Source organism: Podarcis filfolensis, assembly GCF_964270895.1.
Source record: "Podarcis filfolensis genome assembly, chromosome: 5".
Classification (NCBI taxonomy): Eukaryota; Metazoa; Chordata; class Lepidosauria; order Squamata; family Lacertidae; genus Podarcis; species Podarcis filfolensis.
In genome coordinates, this window is record NC_139608.1 from 27,596,314 (window position 1) to 27,616,585 (window position 20,272).

Genomic DNA, 20,272 nt, shown 5'->3' on the forward strand with positions numbered 1-20,272 from the left:
TAGATCGCTTTCACATCACCCACGTAGCACACAATTACCATGGCTAGGTTTCAACTCCCTTTAGGATATTGTTGACCACAGTACATTCCTGATTAAATACCAGGTAACTATCTAGCATGATGCTATTTCTGCTCTCTTCCCTACTTCATCCAGCAAATATGTTTGGACCTGCAACCTGCTTGTTCAGAAACCAACCCTTTAAATGCTCCAATAACTTCATATCCTATTCCCTTATTCTGCAAATATTCTTCTATCTGCCAGGTCCATCTGTCCCAGGGACCGTATCTTACTGAATGAATTTCTATTATTGCTTTCTATGCATCATACGCTCTATAAACTTTATTCTGTCCTTGCTTTCCACATCCTTAATTTTTTTTTAAAAAAAAATAGTTTTTCCTACAACAGAATAAAATGGCTATCAAGTCTTGTGGCACCAAAAAATTTACTATGGCATAAGCTTCTGTGGGCTACCTTTGACAAACTGGCCTTAAGTCCCTGAAAGCTTTATTAGTCTTGGCACCACAAGCCAGTTTGCTACTGCTATTGGTGTGTGTGGGGGGGGGGAATACTACACCATCCTCCTTTACACAAAATTCAGTTTATGTCAGTTTATGTCCTTAATATTGTCATGGCCTGCGTATTATAAAAGCTTTCAAAATATTGAGATGAAATACGTGCCTTATGAAGTACCATCCAAATGGCAGCTATTAACTAGGAAGACTTATTTCCAAGGGCTTCTTCACACATAACTCGCCTTAGGCTGCAAGTCACTTTGGGGTAACGCGACTAACAAATTTAATAAGTAACAATAAATAGGCATGCAGCTTAAAATATGTAGCATGCACACCTAAAAATATAAAATGCAATCCCAACAAGCAGACATTTGCAAACCCTTACACTCATAGAGACCCACGGGAAACCAGGATTGGGTGCGCGGGGCAGGCGGGTGTCTCTCTGTCAAGTGAGGTAACTTAGGAGGCCAGGGGGGCTGAGGTCGTTTCGCCCAACCAACGCAAGGAGTGGAAGACAGTGGCTTGCGCTCGCTGCAGTGCAAGATGCCCAGTTCACACTATCACTATTCCCCTTTGCACGGATGCTCTATCCGTTTGAGTTTTTGGGTTTTTTGCTACTATAACAGCGTCGCCCTGCCCACGCCCCACCGCCTACCCAGCAGAGCCCCCCTTCTGGAAGCAGCCTGAATGCTTTTGTCTCTCGCTTCCGCCACCCCCCCAACCCAACCCACCCTCAGCTTCTCTCTTTCTTTCCCTCATCACGGCCGCCCACAGGTGTGCGCATCCCACAGGAGACTCTGCACCTCCATGCAGGGACCACCTTCCTCCTCCCCACCCCGCCTGGAGGGAGGAAGGCCGGCCCTCCCCTCCCTTGAGGTAAGGGAAGCGGCACAGCAACGTCTCCAAGGAGCCCGGGCAACAGCGGGGGCTGGACGACTGAGGCTGCGGGTGAGTCAGGGAGGCCGCCCCGAGGCAAAGGCCGTCTTCCTTCCGGCTCTGCCTTCCCCTTGCCGCCCCGTCCCAATATCTCGCCTTTTTCCGTGTCCGCCCTTCCACACGGACAGAGAGACAAACGGGGGGTTCCCTTCGACCGCCCCCCTCCCCTCTCTCTTCCCGCGACGACTTACAAATCTTCCCGCGGAGGGTCTGCAGCACTCGCACCTCTTCTTCGCTCCCTTCGCCGGCGGCCATGGCCGGGAGCGGGCTGAGGGGAGGACAGAGCGCCTTCTGCACACAGCGCGCGGCCGAGGACTGGGGTGGAGGTGGGTGGAGGGGGTGGGTGGGATGGGAGAGGCCAAACGTCTCCCGCACGCGCTACTACCGCTCGCCCAACTGCGCGCGCTGACTGATGAAGCTGTTCCTTCTCCCCCCTCCCCTTCCCGGTGACAACAGGCGGGGGGGGGGGGAGAGACCCGATTAGCTCAGCCACGCCCACCCACGCTCTTGCCATTGGTTAGCGCGGCTGAAGAGGGGCGGGGAAGGGGGCGCGCGCAGGCGCCCTGTCGCCGCCTCGTCCTCTCTGAGGTAAAAAAAAAATAAGAGAGAGAGAGCGTTCCTTCTGTGTGGCAGGAGGTTGTGTTGGCTGCTCAGTCGCCGGCCCCGCCCGGCTAGGCGTGACTAAGAGGAAGGCTGGGCCGGTCGGAATCATCATCACCCATAATCGTGGCCAAGAACCCAGTTCAGATCGAGGGAGTGCCCTCCTGGTGCACTTTTCGTGTTTGTTTTTGTGTTTGCCGGCCATACGTAGAAGCGTAAGCCTCCTTATGAGGAACAGCTTGAAGGAGCTGGTTATGTTTAACCTGGAAAAAAGGAGACGGAGAAGAGATATGATAGCCATCCCCAGATATCTTAAGAGCTGTCACATGGAGGAGAGAGCAAGCTTGTTTTCTCCTGCTCTGGAGGGTAGGGCTCGAACCAGCGGCTTCAAGGTGCAAGAAAGGAGTTTCCGCCTAAACATTCGGAAAAACCTTTATGAGCTGTGCAACAGACTCCCATGAGATGTGGTGGACTCTCCTTCCTTGGAAGTTTTGAAACACAGTTTGGGTGGCCATCTGTCATGGATGCTTTAGTTGTGATTCCTGCATTGCAGGGGGTTGGACTAGAATCTAGATGACCCTTGGGGTCCCTTCCAACTCTTAAGATTCTATAAACTCCAGCTTCCTAGGATGTGTTCATGGTCACACAGCAGTAAATGTTGTCGCCAGGCTTCAGCCGCTTACCGTTCAAGGTTTCCTCTCAGCATACAAAAAGTAAACAAATCAAAAGCAGACCCTAAGGTAGCCAGTTGAATTTTACCTGGCTGACAGGTGCTTTTAGACCTAGCCAGGGTTTGTTTTAATTATAAAAAACCCCCAACCCAAACTGATCTATTGATGCAGGTTTAAATGCTTATACAGTGGTACCTCGGGTTAAGTAATTCATTCCGGAGGTCCGTACTTAACCTGAAACTGTTCTTAACCTGAAGCACCACTTTATCTAATGAGGCCTCCTGCTGCTGCTGCACCACCGGAGCACGATTTCTGTTCTCATCGTGAAGCAAAGTTCTTAACCTGAGGTATTATTTATGGGTTAGCGGCGTCTGTAACCTGAAGCGTATGTAACCCGAGGTACCACTGTATTAGAGACAGAGAGTGCATGAGATAGCTCCCTTCCAACGTGTCCCCCCCTCCCCCCATATATTGATCTTTGCTACTGAGGTCTTTTTCCCAGTCAGTTTGAAAAAGGATTGAACGAAATGGCACATACAAAAATTGATCAAGAGATGACGGATGGCCTGCTTCAAATACAAAAATGGGCTTTGCTTTGGGATGTTTAACTACCTTGGGTTACACTGCAATTCAGTTTGGGTTACAAAACTTGATCCTCAAATCCATTTGTGTGATGCTTTCCAGAGCTCCAGTCTGCTGTTAATCTGACTAGTAGAGCCATAACTTTTAGGGTAAACAGCAGAGGGTAAACTGCATAATTTGTGTCCCAAGCAAGTTTTCCAATTCCTGGCAGCTCCTGAAACTCAAAACAGAAAATATATGCCAAAGAGTGGTCATATTAGTTTCTGCAAGGAAAAGAAATGAAAAATTCATAGGTTTCTTGTGCATAAAATAGAGCCCAGTTCATCAGATTTCATGCTGCTAATCTTTAGCTTTGGTAAGACCTGGTTGTTTTTACTGAAAAAAAATTCTGATGCCAGTGCAGACAAATGGTTGAGAGAAGACTTCTCTGCCCTTTTTGTTTGCAAAACCTAGGGATGCAGATGTGTGGATTGGGATGAGTCCTGAGGGCCACTTTCAGCCCTCAATCCTGAGGTTCCTGACCCTGACCCAGGCACAAACAGAGCCATGAATGAAAACCCAGCTCTCCAGAATGAAAGTCCAGTTCTTCAGAGGTCAGTAGATTCTACCATGAAGGCAGTTGCCCAGGCAAGTATGTGCAGGCCTAATCAGCCTCACTATGATTTCCACCAGGTCTAGCCTACACTGCATAAGCCTAGTGTCAAGCTGTAGTTGCGAAAAACCAGCCAAAATATATACGACAATATGATTTTTAATTCGGCTTCCTAGTGGCTTGCAATCGGCTATGATAGGAAGATGATAGGAAGATCGTCCAGGAAGATGCTTTAATAAATCTAATGGCTGTTTTGGGTGAGCTGCAAGTGTAGCATATGAATCCAAGTTAATATGGTGTAAGAAAAAACACCACACCACATGTTTTTGAAAGATATATTTTTAGCAGGATAGGAGTAGGAGGATATAAGCAGAAGCTTTCAGAACACTGAGTGCAGATGGATATATAACTGTTAGATGCTGCTGCCTCACAGTAGAAATACAACATTAGCAAGAATAGATTCCATTTCAATGGGATGGGTATAGCGGAAGAACAGGGGCATATTTGGAGCTGTATCAGCAAATTTTGGTATTATTATATGACTCCTATAATTCATTCCCTCTATTCAGTCTTTAAAGGCAATCTCAAGCTTTCATATTTTACACTACAAAACTAGTGAGGTAAGGGCTTTTCTATACTTCATATTTTGGTGGATTTGGTCCCATTGTGGCAGCCATCTGTCTCTAGGAGTACAAAATAAAGATCACTTAACATAAATCACTTATCATAGCCTTGAACACCTTTGCAGTTCTACTCTACTTAAAACATGAGGGCTGGTAGTGATGCTGGGATCCTACTGCCTGATCCTGTGTATGCTGTACACAAGTAGAAATGCTGATCACAAATCATTTTGGTTAATTTCCTCTGTCACATCACATCTGAAAATCAAAAAGAACATGAGGAAAGAACAGGAGATGGGAATCAGAAAGCGGAGAGCTAATACATGTGTCATTTTTCCTTTCTGTGTGGACTAATATCAGCAGCTCCCACGAGAAAGAGAGATTGGAGAATTAGGTTTGAGAAGGTGGTGGTGTGAGGGCTGTGGGGGTATCAAATATTGCCAAGGGCCACCAGCGAAGGTCTCAGGGGCTGCATGCCACCCTAGCCTAGATATTAAATTTTTGACTTTGCTGTAGCCATTGTCCATGCTTGCTGGAACTGAGAGGATTCATAGTTCATCGGCATCTGGAGAGCCAAAGGTTCTCCACATGTGCTTCACAGGCTGATACTGTATTCCATCTATTCCCATATTATAGCTTTTAAAAAGTGACTTACAGTTTTTAAAAACAAGCACAATATACAGTGTAAAGCAAAAGGGTGGCAGGGAATAAATAAACTGATCATAAAGGTACATTAAAGCCATATGGTTGATTAAAAGATGGGGGGAAAGGATGGTCGTTCCATTGTTTAGGTTTTGTAAACTACTGTGAGGCTTTTCTTTACATTCAAGCAGTATATAAGTCATACGAATTTTATGAATTAAAAATAAAATAAATGACAAATCTGATGGCATCAGGCAAAACTTTTCTTGGGAGAGAATAACAAAGCAGAAAAACTCCCTTTCTTAGTCACCCACCTGACAGTGGGGACAAGTTTACTTTCTGATCTTAATGGGTGGGTTCATAAGCCTTTAGCTTGGTGGTTCAGCCTTAAAGGTAAAAACCAACACCTTGAATTGCCCATAGAAACAAATGGAGCCAAAGACACTCTCAATATTGATGACATGAAATTGCAACATAAAGCTGCAGTCAAAAGTCTTGCCCATTAAGTTTCTGAACACTTTTCAAGAACAGCCCCTGTACCACCCAATGCAATAGTGAAGTCTGAATTAGTTAGCAAAGCAGGAGTGACTATGACTAGACCACCTTCTTCCAGAATGGTGCAAAGTTGGCAAGCATTCCAAAGATGGTAAAGATACTTCATGCTGTAGACAATAGCTCAGTCTCTATACGCAGATCTGCATCTAGAAATATGCTGAAGCCATAAACTTGATCCTTAAAAGGGAGTGCTTCACCATCCAGAATTAGTTGAACACCAACGCCATAGGTGAATCACCCTCCCACAGTACTCTCATCTTGTTTGAACTGAGCTTTGGTTTCTTAGGCCTCTTCCAGATTCCAGCCCATTATTTATTTTAGGCATCCAGTTATCTTATTATTTATTGTTTAGGAGATGAATATCTCTATGACACTAATTTCCTTTGCAAGATGACAGTATCATGAAGGATTGGTTCCTAAAAGAGAAGGAAAAGTCACAGTGATCACAGTTTAATTCTGAATCAGAGGAGCTATCTGCAAGGGGAAAAACCAGATGGTTATCCATATTATGTAAAAAGGATGAAACATGGTTTGGATTAATAGACTGTGTCATCTGTTATTCATGAAAGTGATTAATAATAATAGGTGAAACAACATTTACAGTGCAATTTTATGCACATCTACCCAGAACTGAGTATCACTGAGGTTAGTGAGGTTTTCTTCCAGGTAAGTATAGCAATGACTGCAGCCTTAGCAGGTCATTTTAGTACATCTGCATAACATCACAATTATTATAGAGCAAGGAAAGCTTGATCTAAGCAAGCATTATGTAGTTTATGTAATTTGGACTATATACAATTTTTAATTGGATAATGTTTGATTACAAATCAGGTTACAGGCAGTATATATAATTTTAATGGAAATCAGGTTCATGCAGAATAAGTTTTAACAAAACAGTTTTAAGAAGTTTTAGAAAACAGCATAGAACAAGGGACACAACTGCTTTCCAGGGAAGGTAGTTGGCAGGTCAAAGTCAAAGTGAATATTCAGAAAGGGAGAGCTGGGCAAAGCTGCTCTCATACTAAATTTATAAATTATTGTATTATTCCTTGCTGTATCTTTACAAAACCTCTACATCTCTTTCATATGAATATATATGCTTTGTGTGGGTTGAGGCTGCTTTGGTTAAATAATTATTTTTTAAAATATTAATAATTAAATTTATATTCTACCCTTCCTCCCACAGGAGCCCAGGGTGACAAAAACAGAAATGCTAAAACAAGTAAAACATCTCAGAACAATTCCAATGCTGATGCAGACTGACCTTCCCAAAGAGGTTTGCCAGTTACCAACATTGCTATTGTTTATTTTTGAAACATTTTCTTTAATTTCCCAGGTATTTCAACTGATCCAATAAGAGCAAATCAGTTTTAATCTGCTCATTTGATCTGTGTGGATAGTGTCATTATATCATTTAGTTACTAGGTGGCACTGTAATTAATTGTGTCTGGGTGGAGGCAGACGTTTCCTGTGTCTGTCTCTCTTAAGCAAGAAGAGAACTATCAAGTTCTAGCTTCCAGATTGGTGTGGCCTATGAGCTTCATGGGATGTGGGTGGTGCTGTGGTCTAAACCACTGAACCTAGGGCTTGCCGATCGGAAGGTTGGCGGTTCAAATCCCTGCGACAGGGTGAGCTCCTGTTGCTCGGTCCCAGCTCCTGCCAACCTAGCAGTTCGAAAGCACGTCAAAGTGCAAGTAGATAAATAGGTACTACTCTGGCAGGAAGGTAAACGGTGTTTCTGTGTGCTGCTCTGGTTTCGGTGTTCAGTTGCACCAGAAGCGGCTTAGTCATGCTGGCCACATGTCCCGGAAAAACTGTCTGCAGACAAACGTTGGCTCCCTCAGCCAGTAAAGCGAGATGAGCATTGCAACTCCAGAGTCGTTTGCGAATGGACTTAACTGTCAGGGGTCCTTTACCTTCACCTTTTTATGAGCTTCATAGGATGTTATCATTATTTTATGTTTATTGAATAGATTTTATGTTGTGCCATGCCCTGGAGTCTAATATAATGAAGCGTAGTATATAAACACAATAAATACATAACAAATAGATTTAATATCAAAAATAATGAAACTTAAAATGGTCTTTAACTATGGTTAAATCGCTCACTTATTATTTATCCCTCTTAAACATCAGCTTGCAGCTGGTCCTGAATCTTTCAGGTTCACATCCATCCTTAGTTTCTCTGTGATCTATACCGACCAGCCTGATTCAGTTTCCTTTCTTTAAAGTGGTGCCATGCTGCTGCCCTCTAGGCAGCAGTGTTGCTGCTTAGTGCATAGGGCAACAACAAGGCCAGAACTTCATGGTTGCACCAGTGGGAACTTTGGATTGACTCTGCCATTGTGCCATGCTGCAACCATTCTTGCCACCCCACTATGCATGCATTGCCCTAGTAAGCAGCTGCAGATCTGCCTCCTTCTCCCCCAATCTCTCATGCCCGCTCCCATCTCTGGTAACAGAAGAAAAAAGGCAATAATTTGTGATATGTAGAAAGGTGAAGCATCATTTGAGTGAATAGGCTGAGGACCATCCATTTATGCCATTTAAATTCAGCACAAGATGATCTTACTGCATTAGTACAACTGCCACTAAATGGTCTCTGCAACCATTTTTCTTACTGAGCAATTTTTAGTTGTATTTTATTAATTAGCCAACTGTCAGAAGATCAGAAACAGCTGCTATCCTATGACACCATGTACTGCTCCTCCTCTGCAGTATCTGTCCCGTTCTTCAAAATGTCAGATGTCTTTAAAAATAAGTTTATAGCTTTCACGAGAACAGAGGGAATCCGATTGCCACATTTGTACTCAATGGAACGGTTTCTTTTAAAAATCATTGTTCCTGTGCAGAGATACGCAGGAAGACTTGTCACACATTTACAAATCATGTACATATGTTTAAGGTAGGGATGCTTAATAGTTGTCTTTGGTTATTTTGTACTACCATATAGATCATATGTAGCTTTCCTGCAGTTTTTGCACTAATTTGAATTTTGCATTATAGTTCTCAGCTAAAGAAAAGAACACCAACATCTGTATTCAAAATTGTTTAGGATAAAATATGTACAAAATCCAGTATTTCCATATTCTATGGAAAAAAGATATTGAATTGTTGTGTGGGTTTTTAAAATATGCAGATTGATGCAGATACAGAGTAGAACAAACTTATGAATGAACACATGAAAAACTGACACAGATCAGAAATAAATTTGTTTGTCCATCCCTAGTTTAAGGTAAAAAGGGTAAAGGGACCCCTGACCGTTAGGTCCAGTCGTGGATGACTCTGGGGTTGCGGCTCTCATCTCGCTTTACTGGCCAAGGGAGCCGGCGTACAGTTTCCAGGTCATGTGGCCAGCATGGCTAAGCCACTTCTGGTGAACCAGAGCAGCGCACAGAAACGCCGTTTACCTTCCCGCTGGAGCAGTGCCTATTTATCTACTTGCACTTTTTTTGGTGTGCTTTCGAACTGCTAGGTTGGCAGGAGCAGGGAACCAAGCAATGGGAGCTCACCCCGTCACGGGGATTTAAACCACAGACTTTCTGATCAGCAAGCCCTAGGCTCAGTGGTTTAGACGACAGCACCACCCGCACCCCTAGTTTAAGGTACACTAATATTATTTAAGGCTGTTAGAACACATAGACTGCCTATATTAATCCTCAGGTCTAAATGAAGATTGGTGAAATATTCTTAATGTCAACTGGCAATTATTTTTCCTCCTTTTTTATTTTGCAGGGGAAGGGAGGATAGATGAGTGCTTCCCGATCACGGAAATGTTCACCTCTACAGCTGCAAACTTTAGTCCACTTACCTGGGAGTAAACCCCATAGAACTTATTTGTCTTATTAGATATGGCTTAGATTGCCCTGCAAAGCATTCTTAAAACTGCTACATGCTTAAATAGTGGCCAAAGGTCAAAATAGACTTAAACAACTTTAGCCTCCTCTGGCACGCACTCTCAGATTTTGGTGAGAAATATGCTGTGTCTTTTCAGTGTTTTACTTTGCCCCAGACCTCCTTCCCCAAAGTTCCTGCAGAGGCGTATGATGTCTAACGCACCATTGCGTTGATTTTGTGAAGTCAGTTTCAATTACTGATTCTGAGAATGAGGACAATGTAGTTTCAGGTGTGCAGCCTACAACACATTCTCTCAATCCATGCCTGCCCCAGTTGGCTTTGAAGGAGATGGTGGAGAGCTGGAACCTTTCTGCTCTCACCAGCATCCTTATGGGACTCAATAGCACCACCTGCTGCTAGAAAACAATAACACATCCAACACAGCCACAAAATGGCTTTGTGGGTTTTTGGTGAGGTGAGGTCAAACACAGGCTGCAAGTTACCTTCTCCTGCCTTAGGAAATGAGTACTATAGGGCTGCACTATAGGTACCAACTCCCTGGGGCCCTGGGTGCCCCAGCACCCACAATATTCCCTATGAAGGGTTGGGCACCCACAAATTTTGGTGTCAGGGCCATTCACGTTGCATGGCACCCACGGCCTCAGGCATCCATGGTCACAGGGCCAAGCTGGCACTCCTGTGCTGCACCCTTAAATACTTTTGTGTTCTCTGCTGTTGAAGTCAACATTGTTTTTAACATTTCCACCAATCTTTCCTGAGCCAAACAATGTTTGCCTGTTTTGGTTTGTGAATGTGCATGCAACTGGCAAAAGCCCTTTCCCCTGAAGGTAATAATTGCTAAAACTAATATCTAAGTTCTTTGGAGCACTATTCAAACCATGCTTTCAGACCTCAACTGGGTATACTCTTTGCCAGGAGCCATCTATACTCCCTCCACTGCAGGATTGATTTGGAACTGAAGCCCTTATCGTACACATCTTTTCTGGCCTTGGGCGGGGTCTGACAGGCCTCATAAGGGCTGCGGTTGCAGCTGCTGCCTAGCAAGGACTGGGGTATTTGGGGGGAAGTTTGGTTGGGAGTTTTTGCTGTTGTTACTGATATTACCAATATTAACTCTTTGTATCTTTATTTTTAAGTGGAAATTGTTCAGTTTGGTTATGTAGTTTTTAATGTGTTTTATTTATTTTTATGACTATTTTGCTATATTTGCAATTATGTAAATCTTTTCATATTGTAAGCCGCCTTGAGTATTGTTTTAACTGTGGAAAGGCGGCATACAAATAAAATGATGATGATAAGTTTATTTAAACAGAATTCATCTTCCCTTAACCTATGTCCATCTAATTATCTACCTGTGAGGAACAGATTTTAAATTCTTGAACGGGCCACATATAGAACAGAACAGGCAGCCGCATATAGCTAAGGGGGGCTGCATTAGCTAACCAACTGAAAACATGACTAAATAAGGAAAGGAATGTTCAGAGGGTAAGAGGAAAAAACAAGATAAGGTACCAGGCAGAGTAACAGGTACCAAGCATTTAGCAGCACCACATACGTAATAATCACGTGCACACAGGTACCAATGAATGTATAGCACATGAGCTGATCACGTGTTGCACAGGGCTGGGGAGGGGGACTGGGGAGGGGTACGTAGTTGGGGGGGGGAAGTGAAAGGTATAAATATCACTGTTTTGATACTATGTGGCGCAGCCATCTTTGCAGAACTTATCTGCTGGTTGCCCCTGCATGCAGAGCTACTGAATAAATCTCTTTTCTTCGACTGAGAAGTCTCTGGAGTCATTCCTTCCCCTGAGGTCTTGGGGGGGTTGAGGGACAGCTGAACAGCCGGACTTTTTAACTAAGTCTTCATTTTGGGGGCTCCTGTCCGGGATATGTCCCCGCCCCTCGCATGAGACCAGGGGCCAGGCTCGACCGGTGAACAGCCAGGCGCGGCGTCTGCAACCTCCAGCGCGCACCCTGCCAGTTCGTAGGGGGAGATCGCTGCACCGTCCCTGCGTGGAGACACCTGGTCGAGGAAGAAAAGAGAGAGGCCGGCCGGAGGGGTGACAGTCCGCAGCGGAACAGGTAAGCCCTGGGGAAGGAAAAGGCAGGGCGTGAGGCCTGATCAGCCTCGACTGGCCGTGGCAGTAAAGTGCCGCCAGTAAAAGGTAAAAGGGTGGTACAAGGGGGAAAGGTTTTGGGTGGTGGGGTATTAGGAGTGAAGGATACTCCAGTGAAAGGATGAATGTGTGAGTGGCCGGGGCTTAGCGTCCCCTTGGCTAAGCGTGTGTAGGGCTGTGAGGTTCTTGGCAGCGCGAGCTCGACCAAGCCACAGCCTGTAGCGAAATTGTGAGTGCTTGTAAAAACCCTGTGCAGGAGCGGAGTATCCTATTAGGAGATGGGGTCAGGAGGCAGTAAATGCACCCCCCTGCAATGCTTTCTGGATAACTGGAAAGCGGCCACGAAGGACGATGATTGGGGTTTTAAGCTAAGAAAAGAACGCCTACGAACTTTGTGCGAAGTGGATTGGCCCGCCCAAGGGACTAGGTGGCCCTCGGAGGGAACCTTCGATTTGCAGTTAATAAATCCTTTGTGGCGAAATATAGTGAGCATCCACCCAGACCAAATCCCATATATTTCCACTTGGAAAAGGAACACAGAGAATAATCCACCTTGGCTACAGAATTGCCGAACGTCCTTGGGGCGTGGTGCCCAAGAGGCTCGGGTCTGTGCAGTAAAAGAAAAGCCTGTACCCCCAGTCCTCCCAGAGCCAGAAGAGGAAGAAGGAGGGATCTTGAAGCCCCCTCCCCCGTATGCCCCGCCAACGGCGCCACCACCACCAGGTGCGCCGCTGCCGGATCCGCAACTACCAGAGGAGGCAGGGGCGGGAGGAGGGGCAGGAGGGACCCCTGCAAAGCAAGACACCTCAGATGATGAGAAGGATAGTGAGGAAGACGAGGTTCATTTTAGGGAAAGACTTAAAAAACGGAATAAGGCAGGGAAGAGGTGGTCAGAGCAAGATGAACTGAAGGTAAAGAGAGATGTTGAGCCGTGGAAAAGCGAGGTGGATGTATCCCCACATTTGCTGGACGCGGCAATGTATACGCCAAAACAGACAAAGAAATTGCAAAGGTGTTGGTTAGAAGCATGGGATAGAGCGAAGCTGCATGAGGCAACACAGAAACAAAAGGAAAAAGCAAGCACAATAGCCCCTTTGCGCCGAGTTTATGACCCACCAGGACCCCCGGGGCAAGATGGGGCGATACCACCTCGGACATATACCGTCCAGCATGTCCCTTTTACTAGTTCTGATGTGTGCAACTGGCGCAACCAGAATCCCTCTTTTGAGGAAAACCCAGCAAAAATTATAAAGTTGTTTGAGGGGATTTTTCAAACGTATAACCCCACTTATGATGATGTGCAGTACCTCTTAAACTCTTTGCTGACTACAGAGGAGGTCCGAAGAGTTCATACAGAAGCCAGGGCACATTTGCGGGCCCAAAATGTAAATGAAGATCTTGCCTACCCCCTTCAAACCCCTAATTGGGACTACCAGGAAACAAATGGTCAAAACACCCTGAATACTTACCGTCAGTATGTTCTGATTGGGATGAGGAGGGCCTCCCGAAAACCCATTAACTTAATGAAGGTCAGGGAGGTGGTTCAGAAACCTGAGGAACCCCCGGGAGCCTTTTTGGAACGACTAAAGGAGGCGTACAGGCAATACACCCCCCTAGACCCAGATGAAGGAGCAAATGCTCCCATCATAAAAGCAGCCTTTGTGGGCCAGGCGGCACACGATATTAGAAAAAAAGTTCAAAAACACGAGGGGTTCATGGGGAACACCCTAGAATGGATGTTGGAAATAGCGCAGACTACCTATAACCAGAGAGATGAGGAGGCCCAGAAGAAAAAGGAAAAATACCAAGCTAAGAAATTGATGGCACTTCAGGCAGGGGCCACAGGGGGAGGCGCCCGGGGAGGAGGGCGCGCCCGACTCGGCAGAAACCAGTGCGCTATTTGCATGCAGGATGGGCATTGGAAGAGAGAATGCCCCCAAGCAAATTCCAAAGGGAGGGGCCAAGGAAGAGGAAACCTAATGAATCCAGCAGCTGAATCTTGGGTGCCGGGAAGGGGAAGAGGTCGTGGACAGGGACCGCCCTGGTACCCCCCCACTCCAGGAGGACCTGCTGGAGCCATGAGTCTCCAAGAGGACCAGTATTAGGACAGACCGGGCCCAACTGACTTAGGTTCCCATGAGCCCACGGTCAAAATGAAAACAGGGAACCGGACCTTTTCTTTCTTGGTGGACACAGGAGCTGCCCATTCGGTTTTACCTACAGCTATATCCAAACCAACCCAACAAGCAATCACCATTGTAGGGGCCACGGGCGAACCACAAAAGGCACCATTCCTGCAACCTGTCTGCTGCAAGCTGGGAGGACATACAGTCCTGCACAAGTTCCTTTATATCCCTGAATGCCCCATTCCATTATTGGGCCGGGACATGTTAGCTAAATTACAAGCACAGATCACCTTTACCCCAAGTGGGGAAGTAACTATGAACACGGGTGTAAAGGGTGAATTGTCTTTAGAAGTACCCCTAAGGGAGCATTGGAGGCTGATGGTGGTACAAAAAGAGGAGGGGCAGATCCCTGAGGTGATTTTACGGGAAGCAGACCCCCGTGTATGGGCTGAGGACAACCCACCAGGCATGGCCAAAAACATCCCACCCATTATCGTAAAGACCAAGCCCTTTGCCAACCCTGTGGCAGTAAACCAGTACCCCATCCCACGAGCGGCAGCAGAAGGAGTGTGGGTTCATTTGGAACGATTGTTGAAACATGGAATTTTAAAACCTTGCCAATCCCAGTGGAATACGCCCCTACTGCCAGTAAAAAAGGAAGGGGGAGGGTTTAGACCGGTTCAAGACCTTAGAATGGTAAACCAGGCCGTGGAGACCCTCCACCCGAATGTGCCAAACCCATATACTTTGCTCAGCCTTATACCACCCACTGCACAGTATTTTACTGTACTGGACTTGAAGGATGCGTTCTTTTGCTGCCGCCTAGCGGAAGAGAGCCAACCCTTGTTTGCCTTTCAGTGGACTGACCCGGGAACTGGCACTAAAGTACAATATACCTGGACCAGACTTCCCCAAGGTTTTAAGAACTCACCTACACTTTTTGGGGTAGCTTTGGCATCTGATTTGGCAAGCTTCCCTACTGACCCCACTAGGGCTCTTCTTCAATATGTAGATGACCTTTTATTGATTTCTCCTGATAAGGACACGTGTCTCAGGGCAACTATAGAGCTGTTAAATCACTTGGCAGAAGCTGGATACCGTGTCTCAAAGAAAAAGGCCCAAATTTGTCAGCCTACGGTCAGGTATTTGGGGTTTGACATATCTCACCAGCAGCGTAAGCTAAGGGATGAAAGGAAGCAGGCCATAATCCAAATACCTGAACCTAAGAACCGCCGGGAACTTCGCGGATTCCTGGGATCTGCAGGGTTTTGTAGAATATGGATTCCCAATTATAGTGGTATAGCGCGCCCCCTGCATGAATCCACGAGAGGAACAGAGAAAGATCTATTTGTGTGGGGACCTGAGCAACAACAAGCCTTCCAGGATCTTAAAGCTGCATTACAACAAGCCCCAGCACTTGGCATCCCCAACCCAGAAAAGCCGTTTACCTTGTATACAGATGAGGATCGGGGGGTGGCCAAGGGAGTGTTGTGCCAAAGACTGGGAAGTTGGCAGCAGCCTGTTGCTTATTTATCAGAACAATTGACCCCGACGGAACAGGGCTTGCCCCCTTGCATGAGGGCAGTAGTGGCTGTGGCTACCCTGCTGGAAAAAGCAGACAAGTTTACCTTTGGACAAGAGACTACTTGTGTGACGCCACATGCGGTTCCGGCCCTGCTTGATATGAAAGGCACTTATTTTCTGTCTCAAGCGAAGATGAGGAAGTGCCAGGTGTTGCTACTGCACCCACGCTTGAAGTTTCAGGTTACAGCAGCCCTCAACCCAGCGACCTTATTACCGGTTGGAGAAGATGAGGAGCCGACCCACGATTGTGTAGAAGTTATGGACGAAGTGTATTCCAGCAGACCTGACTTGAAGGATGAGGCTAACCCACATTGGCCCACCTGGTTTGTGGATGGAAGTAGCTTTGTGGAAAATGGCCAGCGGAAAGCAGGGTATGCAGTGGTAGCCTTGGAAGACCAGGTTATTGAGGCGAAGCCCCTTCCGCCCGGTACTTCAGCGCAGCTTGCAGAGATCACGGCACTCACTAGAGCTTTGTGCCTGGCAAAAGGACAGCAGATTAATATATATACGGACTCCAAATACGCCTTCCTGACTCTGCATGCCCATGGAGCACTATGGAAAGAGCGAGGTCTACTCACTTCCAAGGGAAACCAGGTAGCCCATCCCCAGGCACTCTTGGACCTTTTGGATGCCGTTTGGGAGCCAGAAGCAGTGGCAGTAGTACATTGTTATGGGCACAAGACTGGACCGGGTGAAGAAGCTAGAGGAAACCGTTTGGCTGACCGGATAGCAAAGGAAGCAGCCCGGACCCCATTTCCAGCACCTTTTATTGGCGCTCTAGTGCCAGAGAAGATTCTGGACAACTCATCGAAACCAAGGTACTCTGCACGTGAGGAAGCTACTGCATCAGCCGAGGAATTCAGGCTTTCTGAAGGATGGTACCTTACCCCTGATGATCGAATATGGATTCCAGCCTCTCTATCTCGCCAGATCATTCAGCGATATCACGAGTCCACACACACAGGACCAGATGCCATCGCCCAGCAGCTGGGAAAATGCTTTTATATGGCTAACTTATACCAACTAGCGGCACAAGTGTCAAGAGGATGCACTTTGTGTCAGGCAAACAACCCTAGGACTGGGCCCTTGGTGCCCCCGGGCACCCAACACGCAGGGAGTGCCCCTATGGAGGACCTTGTAGTGGACTTCACTGAGCTGCCCCGTTGCGGATTTTACCGCTACTTGCTAGTGGCAGTGTGTACCTACACAGGGTGGGTGGAGGCATGGCCAACTAAGACTGAGCGATCTACCGAAGTGACTCGGTGCCTCCTGAAAGAAATCATACCCCGTTACGGGCTACCTAGAACAATTGGCTCAGATAATGGGCCAGCATTTGTACATTCAGTATTGCAAGAACTGGCAAAAGCCTTACATATTGGTTGGAAATTACACACAGCTTACAGGCCCCAAAGTTCTGGGAAGGTTGAAAGAATGAATAGGACATTGAAAAACCAATTAGCAAAGCTCACTCAGGAGACGGGTTCAAATTGGGTGTCTATGTTGCCATTGGCCCTACTCCGAGTACGGAGTCTACCCCTGAAGCGCACCCATTTGTCCCCTTTTGAGGTAATGTTTGGGAGACCGGTCCCTTACGTTAGGATGATAACACCATACGCGAGCAGAGATGTCCAGTTAGACAATTATGTGCAATCACTCTCCCGAGTTTTCCTCTCTCTCAACAGGTGGACCCAGGCTCGCACGCCCTGTGTTTTAATCGAGTCTCTGCATCAATTTGAGCCAGGTGACGAAGTGTGGATCAAGGACTGGGCCCAGACACCCCTGCAACCGTGTTGGAGAGGCCCACATACTGTATTGATATCCACACCCACTGCTGTTAAAGTCGCTGGCATCACTCCATGGGTCCACCACACTCGTGTTAAGAAGGTCGTGTCAAACTGGACAGCTACCCCGAATCCTGACGATCCCCTGAGGCTGACCATCTCCAGGAAGGCACCTGACAACCGCTCTGCTGATACCACTCCGGAGGCTGGTATCTCTTCGCACGGCTGAAGCAGTGGATAGGAGGAGCGCCCGCTGGCAGCGCTCCCAACGTACCCGAGACAAATACTGCTATAGTTTGGGACTACTCCCCTAATTTTAAATGATGTTCAGTTTCTGGGATAGTTGGCCCTGGTGGGTGGGTGCCTTAGTAGTTACCCTCATTCTTTGGATGCTATTCTATTTTTGCTGGCATGAGCGCCATCGCTTCTGGGGACGGAAGAAGCCCACTTCCCTCCCCTTTCTTCTAGCACTCTTGGCCTTAGTTGGCCTAGGGTGTGGGAAACCTACCCCAGCATCCCCTCCAACTAATGTATGGGAATCCTTTGCACAAACCCTTAACGTGTCATCTTTTTGCCTAACACAGCAGGTTTCCATAGGCGAACTTTTGGGGTCTTGCTTGATCCCTGTATGCCATGATCCTGGTGACATTAATAATGATACATGGTTCTATTCATCCCTGCCCCAAAATGACTCCCTCCAGGGTCTCGGATATCCCGGATACCACAATTGGGGTAGGCAGTATCAACGCCGTCCGCCTTTGGCTATTGACCTGCTGACCCCTTACGTGGCTTCTTTTAATACTACCTGTGCCAGGATGGTGAATTGTACAAAATCTAACTGCATAAGGCTCGGCCGAGACAACTTTAACTGCTCTAAGTATGTGAATATTTCCTACGTGTACAAATACACTGAATTGCCAGGAGGGTGGTTTTGGTCCTGCCCCGGGTACACATTTAATTACATTCCGGCAAACATAAGCCATGGAACACCATGTTGTCTGAGCCGTCTCTCAATGATTTTACCAGAGAAGCACCACTTCTTTAACCATACACCAAGGACTAGGCGCTCTGTGGAATTAACCAATGACTGTGATGATTCTGTTGCTCTTCCCAGCAAAGCTGAATATGTTTCTTTAGCAGTTTCCCTTGTAGGAGTCCCTGGATTGGCAACCCGAAATAGCAGAAATATAAATGGGTTAGCTTGCTCTGCTGCAAAAGCTCTCAATTCTACGTCGCAGGCCCTTCACCTGTTGACTAAGGAGCAAAGTGAATTAAGACATGGGCTCCTACAGAACCGTGCAGCCATCGATTATTTACTTATGCTCCATCATTATGGCTGTGAGCAGATGGAGGGGATGTGCTGTTTCAATTTGACTGATAATTCCAAGGCGATAGAGCAGCAGGTATCCCACTTGCAAAATTTGACTCACCACATGAAAATGGACACTGGAGCAGATCTATGGAGTTGGTTGTATTCCTGGCTGCCGGACGGCAGCTGGCTTCGACACCTTTTGGTCCTGGTGGCTGGCCCTCTTTTAATTTCGTTGCTAATTTTGTTGCTACTTTGCTTCTGTATACCCTGCTTAATGCAATGCTTGCAAAACATGATACGCCGTGTAACATCTCAATTGCTAGGCCCGAAGGTTGTAGCTGTCATGCGTGGCTACCATGAGCTATCGGTGGATGCGCTCAATAGCGATCCACAAAAAGAGGAGGGAGTGTGAGGAACAGATTTTAAATTCTTGAACGGGCCACATATAGAACAGAACAGGCAGCCGCATATAGCTAAGGGGGGCTGCATTAGCTAACCAACTGAAAACATGACTAAATAAGGAAAGGAATGTTCAGAGGGTAAGAGGAAAAAACAAGATAAGGTACCAGGCAGAGTAACAGGTACCAAGCATTTAGCAGCACCACATACGTAATAATCACGTGCACACAGGTACCAATGAATGTATAGCACATGAGCTGATCACGCGTTGCACAGGGCTGGGGAGGGGGACTGGGGAGGGGTACGTAGTTGGGGGGGGGAGTGAAAGGTATAAATATCACTGTTTTGATACTATGTGGCGCAGCCATCTTTGCAGAACTTATCTGCTGGTTGCCCCTGCATGCAGAGCTACTGAATAAATCTCTTTTCTTCGACTGAGAAGTCTCTGGAGTCATTCCTTCCCCTGAGGTCTTGGGGGGGTTGAGGGACAGCTGAACAGCCGGACTTTTTAACTAAGTCTTCATACCCTTTCTTTATTCCAGGAATTGGGAACCCCCAGATGGCTGGAGTAGATGGAAGTTGGAGTTCAACATCTGGAGGACCACAGATTCCTCATCTCTCATTCGTTTATTTGTTCAGTAAGGCAAGCCTTGGCTGTAACCTTATTTCTGGCATTTGTGATGAGAGCATTTGATGGGCAATGCTGCTGGCCCCCAGGTCAGCAATCAGCCATGTTTAGGGGTCCCAGGAGTTCACCGTTGGTCTCTATTTATATGGCAGGAAAGTGATGCCACTCTCAATGTCTCCATTTTGATGCCAACTGCCTAGTACAGAGACTAATAGACATTAGATTTCAAACATTATGCCCACTATGTGTGATAAAGGTAAAGGTAAAGGGACCCCTGACCATTAGGTCCAGTCTTGACCGACTCTGGGGTTGCGGCACTCATTGCACTTTACTGGCCAAGGGAGCCGGCGTACAGCTTCCAGGTCATGTGGCCAGCATGACTAAGCCGCTTCTGGCGAACCAGAGCAGCACATGGAAATGCCGTTTACCTTCCTGCCGGAGCAGTACCTATTTATCTAATTGCACTTTGACATGCTTTCGAACTGCTAGGTTGGCAGGAGCAGGGACCGAGCAACAGGAGCTCACCCCGTCGTGGGGATTCGAACTGCCAACCTTCTGATTAGCAAGTCCTAGGCTCTGTGGTTTAACCCACAGCACCACCCACGTCCCTCTACTATGTGTGATGCTCCCATGCAAAACCTGGTAGTGTCTTCCAAGGTAAGGTTCATACCCATTATTGTAGCAGGGTTGGATGGATGTAGGTGTGACTCTCTTAAACCCAATTAGTAGGGGTTAATCTAAACCCCTAATTTTT

General features: G+C 46.7%; 1 protein-coding gene and 1 long non-coding RNA gene across 4 annotated transcripts in view; one reads left to right on the forward strand and one right to left on the reverse strand.

Moving 5' to 3' along the window:
* The window catches only part of RASA2 (RAS p21 protein activator 2), a 46,248-nt gene extending 44,345 nt beyond the window's left edge, over window positions 1-1,903 (reverse strand). The window contains exon 1 of the mRNA XM_083613750.1: window positions 1,640-1,903. Within this exon, the coding sequence (XP_083469876.1) occupies window positions 1,640-1,703 (64 nt within the window). The 5' untranslated portion in view covers window positions 1,704-1,903. The remainder of the gene's footprint in view (window positions 1-1,639) is intronic.
* Window positions 1,268-19,764, forward strand: LOC310762647. Of its 3 annotated transcripts, XR_014548101.1 has the most exons (5): window positions 1,268-1,460; window positions 3,755-3,932; window positions 6,897-6,986; window positions 9,446-9,678; window positions 19,433-19,764. It is a non-coding gene; the product is annotated as an uncharacterized lncRNA (long non-coding RNA). The 3 variants fall into 3 exon arrangements; XR_014548102.1 differs by lacking the exon at window positions 1,268-1,460 and having other exon boundaries at window positions 3,193-3,932; XR_014548103.1 differs by lacking the exons at window positions 1,268-1,460; window positions 9,446-9,678 and having other exon boundaries at window positions 3,193-3,932.
* The last annotated feature ends 508 nt before the right edge of the window (window positions 19,765-20,272 follow it).